This window comes from Musca domestica, unplaced genomic scaffold (assembly GCF_030504385.1).
Source record: "Musca domestica strain aabys unplaced genomic scaffold, Musca_domestica.polishedcontigs.V.1.1 8, whole genome shotgun sequence".
NCBI lineage: Eukaryota > Metazoa > Arthropoda > Insecta > Diptera > Muscidae > Musca > Musca domestica.
This window is the reverse complement of record NW_026712409.1, coordinates 1,919,378-1,932,048: the sequence shown is the minus strand read 5'-3', so window position 1 is coordinate 1,932,048 and position 12,671 is coordinate 1,919,378. Positions and strand designations below refer to the sequence as shown.

At 38.2% G+C, this 12,671-nt stretch overlaps 1 protein-coding gene across 4 annotated transcripts in view; it reads right to left on the bottom strand.

Moving 5' to 3' along the window:
- Positions 1-5,765: 5,765 nt before the first annotated feature.
- The window catches only part of LOC101894795 (uncharacterized), a 48,727-nt gene continuing 41,821 nt past the window's right edge, over positions 5,766-12,671 (bottom strand). For all 4 annotated transcript variants that reach the window (XM_011297839.3, XM_020039866.2, XM_020039867.2 and 1 more), the window contains exons 3-9: positions 10,618-12,184; positions 10,363-10,557; positions 10,130-10,295; positions 9,906-10,059; positions 9,697-9,839; positions 9,412-9,628; positions 5,766-8,457 (exon numbers count right to left, since the gene is read on the bottom strand). In XM_011297839.3, coding sequence (XP_011296141.3) covers positions 6,254-8,457; positions 9,412-9,628; positions 9,697-9,839; positions 9,906-10,059; positions 10,130-10,295; positions 10,363-10,557; positions 10,618-12,184 — 4,646 coding nt within the window. In that variant the 3' untranslated portion in view covers positions 5,766-6,253. The remainder of the gene's footprint in view (positions 8,458-9,411; positions 9,629-9,696; positions 9,840-9,905; positions 10,060-10,129; positions 10,296-10,362; positions 10,558-10,617; positions 12,185-12,671) is intronic.

Here is a 12,671-nt window from a genome sequence, read left to right as displayed (position 1 = left end):
CCAACTGTTGTTATAATGATTTAATTATTTATTGTAATTTTTTGTAGAAATATAATCAAAAGGCTTTGAGGGCTAACATTTGGAGATAATTCACGAAAAGTACTTATGCTCCGTTTCAGGACATTTGAAGTTGATCTAGCGATGTTCGTCCGTCCATCCGTCTGTCTGTCTGGCTATACGCACGGTAACTCTCGTAGGCAGTAACCGATTTGATCCAAACTTGGTGCATCGTAATATTATTGTCAAACTTAGATCGAGTTCAGAGAAGGGAAATATCGGTCCACTCCTTCCGGTATCTCCCCCACAAAATGTCAAGATTTAAAAAAAAAAATAATTTACTGCACAAAAAGATCCGATTTTGTCCCAACTTTGCAAATCCTAATATTTGCATCAGTGCCAGGTCAGGTGCGAAAGTTGACGTTATCCGTCCACTCTATGAAGTATCTCCCCCACAAAGTGTTAAAATTTTGAATATTTATAAGTCTTATAAAATGTGATGTGAGTGTCCGATTGCCTTCAAATTACACACATCACAATATTTATATTAAGCCAAGGTCTGGTGTGAATTATATCGGTGCACTTCATCAAGTACCTCCCCCACAAAGCGTTAAAATTTTGAATATTCATGAAGCTCGTAATACATTCAATTAACATCCGATTCCATTCAGATTTGACACATATCAATATTTCCATTAACACAAAATCTGCTATAAAGAAGGTATTGATTGGATTATTCCTTCTGGTACCTCTCACATAAAGGTTCAAAGTTTTGAATAACAAAAAGGTTAATAAAATCCGATATCAGTTTCTGGTTCTCTTCAAATTGCACACATCACAATATGTTGATTCTGTCAAGGTCTGGTGTGGAATTGCGATAAACCGGTCCACTCCTTCTGGTACCTCCCCCACAAAGGGTCAAACTTTTGAGTATCCATGAAGCTCATAAACTGCGAAATTAACATCCGATTCCATTCAGACTTGGTACATCTCAATATTTCCATCAACAAGAATGGTACAGATCGGACCATTTCTTCTGGTACCCCACCACATAGGGTTCGAGATTTTTGAAAAACACAACGCTCAAAAAAGTGAGATAAGCATCCAACTTTCTTTAAATTTCACAATCCAAATATTTTTGCTTACTCAAAATCGGTTGCGAAGATGATATATATCTGCCAACCCCTTCAGGTACCTCACACACAAAGGGCCACCATTTTTAATACTTAAATAAATTTTGCACACACCAATATTTATATCTGTATTAGATGAAGTATGAAAATGAAATACTTCGATCCGCTATATGTATTATCTCACGCATATTTCCACATTTGTCAAAAATTTACACATATCTCATATAAAGTAGTCTATATCCAAATTTGCCACGTTGTAATATTTTTATCAGTCTGATGTCACATACGAATTTGTAACTATTGGCCAACTGATTCGGAACCTCCCCATAAATGGTCAACAGTTTTAATAATCATAACTCAAGGCTGGGGATCGTTGTTTTTTTTTTTTTTTTTTTTTTGATATACAATGAAAAAATAGATTCATTTTCTTTGGTGACTTATAGTAAAATTTAACGAAGAATATGTTTGTCCTTCCAGAATGGTTCTTTGTTAGAGATTTTTGCACAACTCACAAAATTTTCTACCAAAATATTCCGTGTATCTTTATCTGCAATATTACCGAAGACACTATATACCCGATGCACGCGGATTCCGAGGAACGAGGTGAAACTTGCACCACTTTTTACAATATTTTCCCATGTAAACTTATATACCTTTTTATACCCTCAGCTATATGGCTACAGAGGGTATATATTATTTGATACGGCCAAAACGTGCCTAGTCGAAATAACGGTTTTAGACCCTAGGTCTCTTTGAACCAAATCCGTTTCAGAACATTTGGAGTCGATCTAGCGATGTCCGTCCGTCCGTCTGTCTGTCTGGCTGGCTGGTGCGCACGATAACTCTCGAAGGGAGTATCCGATTTGGTCCAAATTGGGTACATCGTAATATTTTTGTAAAACTTAGATCGAGTTCGGAGATGGTCAATATCGGTCCACTCCTTCTGGTACCTCCCCCGCAAAAGGTCGAAATATTCAAAAAAATATATATTTTGCACAGAATGAGAAAGGATAATTCGAATTTGATCCTCATTAAATGTGATGTAAAAGTCCGATTGTCTTCAAATTGCACACATCCTAATATTTGTATTAACCCATGGTCTGGTGTGAAGGGTGAATACATCGGTCCACTCCTTCTGGCACCTCCCCTACAAAATATTGAAATTTTGAGTACCCATGAAGCTCATAAAAGTCCAAATTAACATCCGATTCCATTTAGACTTGGCACATCTGTCGCAATATTTGTATCATATTTTTGGGTCCGATAGGAAATGGGCAATATTGGCCCATTCCTTCAGGACCTGCTCCATAGAGGGTCAAACGTTTGAATAATCTTAACACTAGTCAAAATATATTTAAATAATCGAACATAGGCTGAGGGTATATATCTGGCGGCAATACCGACTGATACTTTTTAACTTGTTTAGCTCCACTTTCATAATCTGAAGGTGTTTGCCCATAATTTTTGAACACGTTTAATTTTGTCGCACAGTGTTATCGATAGAGATTCCTGAACTAAAACAATTAAAGATTACACAGAAAAGTACTTGAGAAAATTTGATATATATATAAAGTAAGATTCCTCAAAATTAGAAAATTGTAACTTTAAAAAAACTCTTCTTTTTGAGTAATGCCATTATTTAAGTAAATGAGCAAGCAAATATTAAAAATTACGTGAATCTATTTTTACGTCATTTGCCCCCCATTCGAATTGTTGTAGTTGTCTCTAGCCAAATCGAATCGAATCTTAAACGTGTGTAATAATTATCATCAATGTGAGATAAGAAGCCAAAGATGCAAATTTTTTGAGTCAACAAATTAAGATTCTTGTTAATAGCCAGCGAAACGTTTTGAATTGCCGTAGATAAATGTTGTCGGTGTCAACAGAAATAATTGCCGCCATCGATTTGTTGATTTGCCACAAATTTCATTTTTTTTTTTTTTTGTTGCAAAATTGATTTTTCACCATTCGAACTAGGAAGTTTTTGCATCGGGAATGATCCTCTCGAAAAGAAAGCAACGCGAAATAAATGTTCGAATGGTGTTCGATCAGCTGTATGTTTATTTAAAATCCAACCCGATGGTATGCAACATTCAAGTGATACTTCAATTCCAATCAACAACTTCTGCGACTCGACTCAGTTGTGTTTATGAGGGGGATACACTGTGGAGCAATCATTCGAATGTGGATATATGTTACGTGTGGAATTGGTATTTAATAGATGAAAGAGGCTAATTAAATGAAATTATTAATTATTTATGCGAACAAATACAAATGCATTTACAGGCGCATACACTCTTATATTTTTTTACTCTTTTGAATTCTACTTTTGTTATTAATCAATATGTTTGCTTTTTTTACTTTTCAAATTAAACTTATCACTCACTATTGCTGGCATGCAAAAATATATCCAAAACTATCTGTCGCTGATTATCGAGTGTGGCCTTGTGAATGGCTTTCACTTAACCGATATGTGGATATGCAGTGCAATCAGCAGCAGTAGCAGAGTATTGGCCAGAGTCATCCGATACTGGCAACTAACATTGTTTGCCATCCAGTCTACTTGGATGACAAAGTCACTTTTCCGTTTTCATGTGCAAAATAAACAAAATTAGAAAAACCATATTTTTTGGTGTGTATGTTCCCAGCAAAAATTGGGTGATCGTATGTGCCACTTTTAGCATTACCGGTAATGACAACTGCATACCCTCTGCATTCTAGTATTCCAATAACAATGCAACTACATACTCTCTGTATTATCTGTAACGCATGGTGTGCGCGACTATCAGTCAGAAGAACCGAAGTTCGATCCCTCCATCAGACAACTAAATAAGACTGAAATGCATAATTGATAAAGTTGAGGTTCCACTTTACTTGCCGATTTAGAAATCTATTAACATACGCTTTGAATTGTATTTAATCTTAGAATCACTTCCAATTACAGTTACTTTCTCTAATTAGAATGTTTCGAAAAAACTGCTCAATAAATTAAACCTTTATTACTATCCAGGTATTGCTATCCTTGTAATTTGTGAGGTAAACTCTTTTATTTGGCCACCTCTATAAATAAACGAAACATTTTCCCCAATAATAATACTGTGTTTTCTTTTTTGCAGGAAGACGATGACATGGAGAACGATGGCTGAAGTTTTCGAATCTTAAACTGGAAATACATCAATGCAAATTTGTATTTAAATTATTATGAACAAAACTGTGAATAAACTTTTTCAAAAAAAATATATAAAAAAATAATTGTATGTAACTAAAGAATTAGCAAATGAAATGTATGAAAGAAAAGATAAATCGTAAATAAATGTAAAAGAAAATAAAGTTGTTTGTTTGTCTTCTTTGATGTGCGCCTGAAAATAGGCTTTGATATATCATTGATTTAAAGTGGTTTTTCTATTGGCAGGGTAACACTGGCAATTACATCGGGATAGCGCCATCTATTGAATTGTATGATTCAAATGATGAAAATTTTTTTTGAATGCGAAATTTTCATATGCCCTTAAAAGCAATATTTTACGGCAAACTCTTTGAAATTAAACGGTTTCATGCGAGATATTTACTAAACAATTTTAAGCATAAAACAAACCAATTTTAAAAGCAAATTTAAACCCAAAAGCTATGTTCAATTTTATTTGAAAATATCATTGGACATACATATACCATTTAGATACATTTAGGAAATACCAAAATGTGGCGAGCAAAAACGATCTGATCGAAATTTTAATTTAAAGTTCAAAATGCATAGTTAACGTTCCGGAAATATTTATGTTGTATTTTCCTAATGCTCTTCCTTGTTTACATTGAGATGTGCCTTTTCCGTGTAATTTTTTTTCCAGAATCGCAAATAATTCAAAAGAAAAATTGTGAAATTGTCATGTATTAGGTCTATTCCAAAAACAAAAAATCACTTTAAGTTTTCAAATAGCAGACTTCGATCTGATCATGGTACGATCACTACAAGGCAGGGCAGATTGATTAAATCCAAACACTTTTCTCTCGATATTTTAATGTAAGAAAAAATTATGAAACATGAATGGAACTCCACGGATTTTTCACAATATAATTTTCCTAACATGATTGTGTTTTTCAAACTAATATGCAAAAATCCCCAAAAACTTGTAGATATGATTTTAAAGTTCAACTGAATTTGACAATTTTTTTGTATGTTATTGAAAATAACACACTGCTCTGTCCAATACCTGCAAGAATGTACTAGTTTTGGCATCATAAAGGAAAATCGGTTATTGTAGTAAAAATGTTTACATCCATAATAAAAATTTGGAAGGATTTTTATAGAAAAATACGTATTTAAGTGATTTGGTCATATCTGCCACTTAAATCGCAAGAATAAATCGTATTATTGGCTATATGACTGTGATTCTCTTTAACGACCTGTAAAAATTTCGAAATTAAAAAAATATCTGGCTTTTCAAAACATGCATATCAATAGATGGCGCTATCCCGATGTCTTTGCCAGTGCTGCCATATCTACAACAAACGTGCTATTTTTATTCATTGATATGAGCATACTTTTAGGCAGAAAGATATGCGGCGCCATGTCAGTCAAAACATTCAACTCGGATCAATCTACTTAATATTTGCAACTAAAAATCCTCTTTACTTTTATTATTTTGTGTAATTTTTCGTATTACTTACGCTTTTATTTTCTTGTATTTATTTTATTAACATTACAAAATTCGCTATATTTTAAAGATTAACATAAAAACAATATGAATACAATTTGCAATAGAAGGGACAGAGAGAGAGAGAGGGGGAATATATTGCTGATGCAGAGAATGTAATAAATTAATATTTGTTTTGTTTTAAACATTGCAATAATTATGAAACTTACAATTATGATTTGAAATGTGTACATTTCCATTTTTAATGCCTTTTTGTGGGTGTATGCTGTCTTGAAGATTGCCTTCCTAAACTATGAATATTGTAAATCTAATGGCATTTGGTGCTGATCCAAGCCATAGTCTTTGGATAATGAATGATTCTATGAAAGTGTAAGTCTAAGCGATGCATGCAGAGTAAAGTGGTTCGTTTTGATGATCTATATATGTAGGTATGTTTGTATGGCAGCTAGAATCTAAAATATCTATTCACATTTACTTATTAAAATTATCGATCTGTTGAAGCACCCAACTTCGGGTACTAGAGGGACTTAGATCAGGCGGGCACATTATCACACCGGGTCCGCGATTATTGGCCAAGGGCAATGTTTGATCTTTGATCGACATCGATCGCTTAAGGGGTGATTTTTCTAGAGGAGAGGGCGGTACATTTGCAGGCTTCGGTTTTACGGGAGGATTCTGTGTTATTCGCAGTGAAAGCGAAAGATTTTTATCAATTCTTCGATCATTGTCATCACTGTACACAGCCGAGTCTCGAAAATCGGTCTCCAAACTGGCCTCAACGCTGTCTTCGTAAGCAAAGCTTTCCTTGTTGAACCGGGACTGGGAGTTACAATCAGTAGCTGGTTTCGGTTCGCACACACTGTCATTAGACGAGGTCAGCGAGAATACGGAATCACGTTGCAAGTGTTTATTTTGATCGCATTTAATCATGGCGAACAATGTGCGGGGGTCTGCATAGTCAACATGGGCCATCCGCTCCCCAATGGTTTCGCTACCTGGCAAATGTAAAATGGAATGTCGCTCCTTTTCGAATTCGGCCGAGCCTCTGCGCTCCAGACTGCTCACAGAACGACATAGGGCGGCATTGGATGTGCTCTCTTGCACCGTCAACGTGGAGTGACTCCAAAGTCGTTTCAGAATACTTTTGGCTGTATGAGGTCGGGTCTGGTTGTAATCCGAGGTTCCGTGGAAACTGGCACTCATTTGCTGAGGTATTTCATTGAGACTACTTTCTGCCAGATTTTGAGAATCAATGCTATCCCTTTTGAGGGTTACAGTAGACGATGAGGAGGACGAAGGAGAGGTTGGTGATGTCAAGAGTGTATCCTTGGGTGGTAGGGGCGGTGGAATTTCATCGTCATCAACATGTTTTAGTACCCCGTCGGCAGTGTAGACTAATGTGACATAGTCCGATTCTGGGCGTGGTGGAGATTTTGATTTCTCGGGACTGCTGTTTTGAAGATTTGAATTGTTACCTGTGTTGTTGGTGGCGGTGTTGTTATATTGCACAGATTTCGATCTCGCCATTACAGGTGAGAATTTATATGGTACATGGACATTCCTTAGAAGTGTTTCATAGATTGGCTCTTCTAGTGCCTGCTGGTCCAATGACTTGAATTCGAGGCAATCTACTTCGGTCTCTAAAGGTGGCGGTGATCTAGAAGGAGGCCTAGGTGGGATCTCCAATGCCTCCTTATTCCATTTTACGTCGCAAACTTTCGACAGATGACCATTCTTTTCCAGCGACCGTTTCTTTTGCAACTTGGAGCAAAGTTTATCGAACTCTTTACTGTTCTTCAAAAGATCTAAGACTATTTGGGCATCCTGCTTTGCTTTGTCGGTAGGAGCCACGAGTTGTGTTTCACAGGGACTCATTTCAACAGCATTGGACGATTCTTCAGTCTTTTGTATAACATCCGGTAGTTGTTGCTGCTGTTGTTTTTGTATTCTAGAACTATCCGACTCCTTATGATCGCTATTGTTGAGTATATTTTCTGAAGATTCAGTAATCTTCAATACCGTATTGCTGGTGTCTTCAAATTCACTTAAAGCCATGTAGAACGTTGACGTCTCCTTGGCTTTGGATTTCTGTTTTCTGAGCGTGGATGACATGCGCTTCGGCAATGTTTTACAGCTAGTGACTACAGCATCGGTTGGTTTCGTGCATTTGTCCTTATTCGTATCGGGGTCAATTTTTTCTAGACTTCCCGTTTCCATGCTGATACGGGGAACAGATTTACTACGCTCTTTTAGAGGCTTTCCACCACCGAATCGGAATGATTTGCTGGCATGGCGGGCGGATTTCGCCCTAGCTTCGTTCGTTCCATTCATTTCGGCAAAGGAGCAGATGCATTTGTGATTCTTAGCACATTTCGGATTCTTACAAACGCCATCACGTAACCTCACAATATCGTCGGCTTCTGCCTCCATGGAGGCCAGCGATTTGTCGTTTATACTTTCGGCACTCTTCGAAATTGACTTTAAGAAGTTGTGGGACTCTTTGTTGGCGCTCTCATTGAAGACTTCAATGGATGAGGCATTTGTAATGGTTTTCCTCTTCACCTTCGAACGGTTGCGCATTTCGCTGCGACGAAATTGATTGCGACGTTCCAGATAGGTGGGAGTAGATGTGGAATGTAGGCCCCATTTCCAAGGACTCTTGTCGACCGAATGATCTGCAAAAGATGGGAAGGAAAGTGTCAACGAATATCGCCATAATTGAGTTGTGGTTTTAGTAAAAACTTAAACGTCTAATAAAGCCAATGTTAAAATGGAGCAAGAGATGTGCCTACAACCATGCGAATGTGCGGGTATCTGAGATGGAAAATATGGTCAAGAAGAGGCAGGGTTCTGCGACAACTTGACAATGCCAATTTACAGAATCCAGATGTTGTTCGTAATGGATTGGGGTGCGTAAGGTGCATTCGGATGTATAGCAGATTTAGACTAACAGTACTAACCCTAATTGGTGTGATGGTATTAGGATTGGTTTTTTAAATTTGCTTTTTATTTTTGACTTCACCCATTTCATCGAACTACAGATTGATTGTGTACACTTTCTATATACAAAGTTTTACATCACTAGAATTGAAAGAAAACAGTGTCAAGTTAGCCAAATAATCAAATAAATATGGGTTATTTTCCATTAGACCTCAAGATGGTGTAAATTCTACTAGCCTCCTTGTATTTTTGGAAATGGATTACAAAAAGGTTACTTATGGAAACACTGGACGTTACAACAAATATTTGATATTGTTTTGCAATCTCAAGTATAACAGTAAATAATTGTAGCTTAGGAAGACTCAAAGATAATGGACTTAGCTGTGTTCAAGATCAGCCGATGTTTGAATGGATTTGATTTAAAGACCTGCCCATCTGGTCAACCATTCGAGTAGATTTCAATACGTGATCAAAGTTCATTACTCTGTCAACTAAGTCCATTTCAATTTCAGCTTCCCTTAATAGCTACAAAATAATAAGATAACAATTTTACAAATACAATAACAATAACAACAACACAAGATGTATATGTGTCTAACGTGTAACGTAACGCAACAACAGCAACTCAAGGAGCACAGGAGTAACTCGTGACAGAGTCAAGGTGTGATGGAAATTGACGACATACATACCTTCTTCGTCGCCCAATTGGTAGACCAGTTCCTTGGCGCGTAGTGGAATGTTGTCGAACTTTTCGAGTATGACACTTTTAATGTGTTGTGTCCACAGGCGTTTCTGGTCACGATTTTTGGCTGTTAACTTGATTTGGTTGCGGGGTTCATCGTATGGTATTACATAAAAGCTTGTGGGTTCGCCGGCCAAGTGTTCGCTCAGCATGAGATTGTTTTGCTGTAGAAGAAGAGATAAGCATTAGTTTTGTGTGTGTGCGAGAGTGTGTGTTGTCTTCTGCCACTTACATGTATGTAACTTTTGAATTGCAATCGATTGTCCTCTTTGGCTTTGGCTATTATAAACATGGTGGCGAAAAGTAAAACTTTTCTTGGCTTGTTATTTTCCATAAGTACACCCTCCAGACGTAGTTCGCCCAAAACAGTAAGCTCTAGAAGATAAAATGTACATTGTCAAAAAACTAATTTTTTGGGTCTACCATTCTTCGGAATAATACCTGGTCCCATCCATCCATCTAAAATGCCAGACAGCTCCTTTACTCGGGTCTGTTGTTCCAACTTTCTCTTCACTTGGTCAATATTGCGTGCCACCTGACGCATTATTTCATAGGCCTGCATCACTTCCTTGATGTCGCAATGTTTCCTCAAATTCTGAAATAAAATCATGTAAAAACGTATTTTTCAATAGGTCTCCCTCATCGTGTCCTCATCTTCAACTTACATCCAATAGCAGGTGGTATTTGAGGATCCTTTGTACTGGCTTGAGCAAATACGATCCTAAGGGCAGTGTATGGTGCAGCATTCGTTGCGTAGATGCCAACAAGGCATTGGTATGTGTGGCCTGTAGCAGTTTGGTAAGCAGGGATATGGCTTCGGGATAGCTGGTGCTGAAATGGGGACACATAGAATATATATTTGAATCCTATGAAATCAATATTCATCCTGCTGACTTACCAATAGGTGGTGTACACATCAAAGCCATCTTTCAGATCAATAAAACACTTGGCAATTTTAACTGGATTCAGAATGGCATCCGATAGGTGTTTGAGCAAATACTGATTGAAGTGGTAGACATCTTCAATATTCGAAAATAATACCTGTAGTTCATTTGGGCGCAAGCAGGCGCGCTCCTTCCAATCCAAGAGATATCTGAAAGGGTCAAAATTGATTAAAATCGATTTCATAAAACTGGCCACTCAGCTCACTTACCCATTTATAATTTCTCCCAAATCGTTGACATAGTTTCTCTCTGAGTCGATGATTTCCATACAGGCTCTCTCGAACACCGTCATCCCGGAATGCGTTTCTGTTAATTCGTTTTCACTGTGATCGGCCAAACTCTCCACACTTGCTAGGTAGGAGGTATTGAATTTGCCATTTATGTGTTCTGCTCCCGAGCTGGAGCTAGAACTTGAAGACGTGGTGGAACATATCGATGAGGAAGAGAGTGGTCGATGTTTTAGCTTGGCTATATCGGGCAAGACGAGGCCTGATAATTTCCTTGATTCCTTGGGAGAGAACTTAGACTTGATGTCGGAGAGACGATCTAAGCTCTCGGCTGAAATTTGACTTTCGTCAGGCTCCAGATCGGGCAGAAGCATTGATCGCGAAGCCGTTTTCTTCACTTCAATATTCTTTTGGGCAAAATCGCGGGCAGCCAAACTCTTGGAACGGGCATAGGTTAGAGGGCGTGTTGTGGCGTTACGAGTTGTATATTTTGAGATCAGCGGTGTGTTAATGGCATCGACAAGTTGAATACTTTCCGGATCGGCTGGCTCGTCACTGGCATTAGTAAAATTGAGATTTGTTTGAATTTCCGCTCCAATACCTGCGCTAGTGTTTGTCTCTGTTGTGTGGTCTTCTACGCCGATGTACTCCAAAGACATGTTGGAGACTATCTCATCGAGGGTGGACTCATCGGCCAGAAACTCTTCTTCATAACGCCTTTGAGGCAAACTTAACTTACGACTGCTATGCAGTCCTTCTCCGTGCGTGGAGTCGAACACAAATGGCGAAGCGTTTGTGGGTGTCCGCTCGTCATCTACCCCGGGAATGGGATAAATAGCAGGTGTTGGTGGTTTTCTTAGGCAATTCGCATTGATTTCGGGTCTTCGAACTGCCTCAATGTCGTCGTCGTTTAAACCACTGCCGTTGTAGGTTTCGACTAAATCTGTACCGGTCTGGGTCAACTTCCCCGTGGTTTTCGACAAAGGCAGATGGGAAAATTTTAATTTGTGTGGTGTAGAGTGGGGTGTCGATGTCTTCTTATATAGACGTTGCTGAGTGTGAGTATCCAACTTGGCAGTGCTCTGCAATGCCTCAATGTCCACAGCTTCGACTGCTTCCGCATCCGAATGAGTGATGATGCGCTGAACATTTGGCGATAGCACGCGTATATTAGAGCGATGTTTACTGAGCGTGCTACTCGTCGATGCCACCGACTCTAGAGATCCCCTGACACTGCTGTTGCTACTGCCGCTATTCGAAGGCGTGCGAGAGATTTGCGAGATATTATCACAGGTGTCCACCTGACTGGCAGCCTTCAGTTCAGCCCTCTTGGCATAGCTCTGGAGTTTGCTAAGATAAGATTCCGATGCTGTCGGAAGCTGTTCTTTAATTTGCAAACTCGAATTGTTGAGATTATCACAGTCGGATTTTGAGCATTTGTTAGGTGTGGATTGTTGTTTGGCTGATGCTGCTGACGCGGTGTTGTCTAGCACCGTGGTTAGTTTATCGTAAATGCACAAAAGGGAGGGGGCCAAGTCTGTGGAACTGCCTGCAATGAATAAAATTGGGGTATTAGAATATATTGTCAGGCCGAATGTGTCAGCGAACATAGAGTTTTAACTGCATATTTTTATATAGTTCTTAGCAACTTTATTTTGTTCGTAGTTCTCATCAAAGTTTTGAAAACGAAGTTCTTAATAATGTCTACCGTATGTATGTTTGTGTGCAGAAACGACGTCACACAAATATTCAATCTACAAAAATCTTAGGCGCAAAACAAATAGAATAGCCCTACATATCTTCGCATTTCTTTCGAAAAGAAAATGTATGGCAAACCTTAGAGACAGATTAAAGAATTATTTACTCGTAAAGACGTTTCAGTTAATATGCTCTGTAAAGAAGCGAGGAGGTTCCCATAGTTAGACCCAAACAAATTAAAAATGCACTTGTATTTTTTTGAATTTCAAGTGAAATCATAGAATTAATGTGGCCCTTGTTAATATGACCACGCTTGGCGAATGCGACAAAACACATTT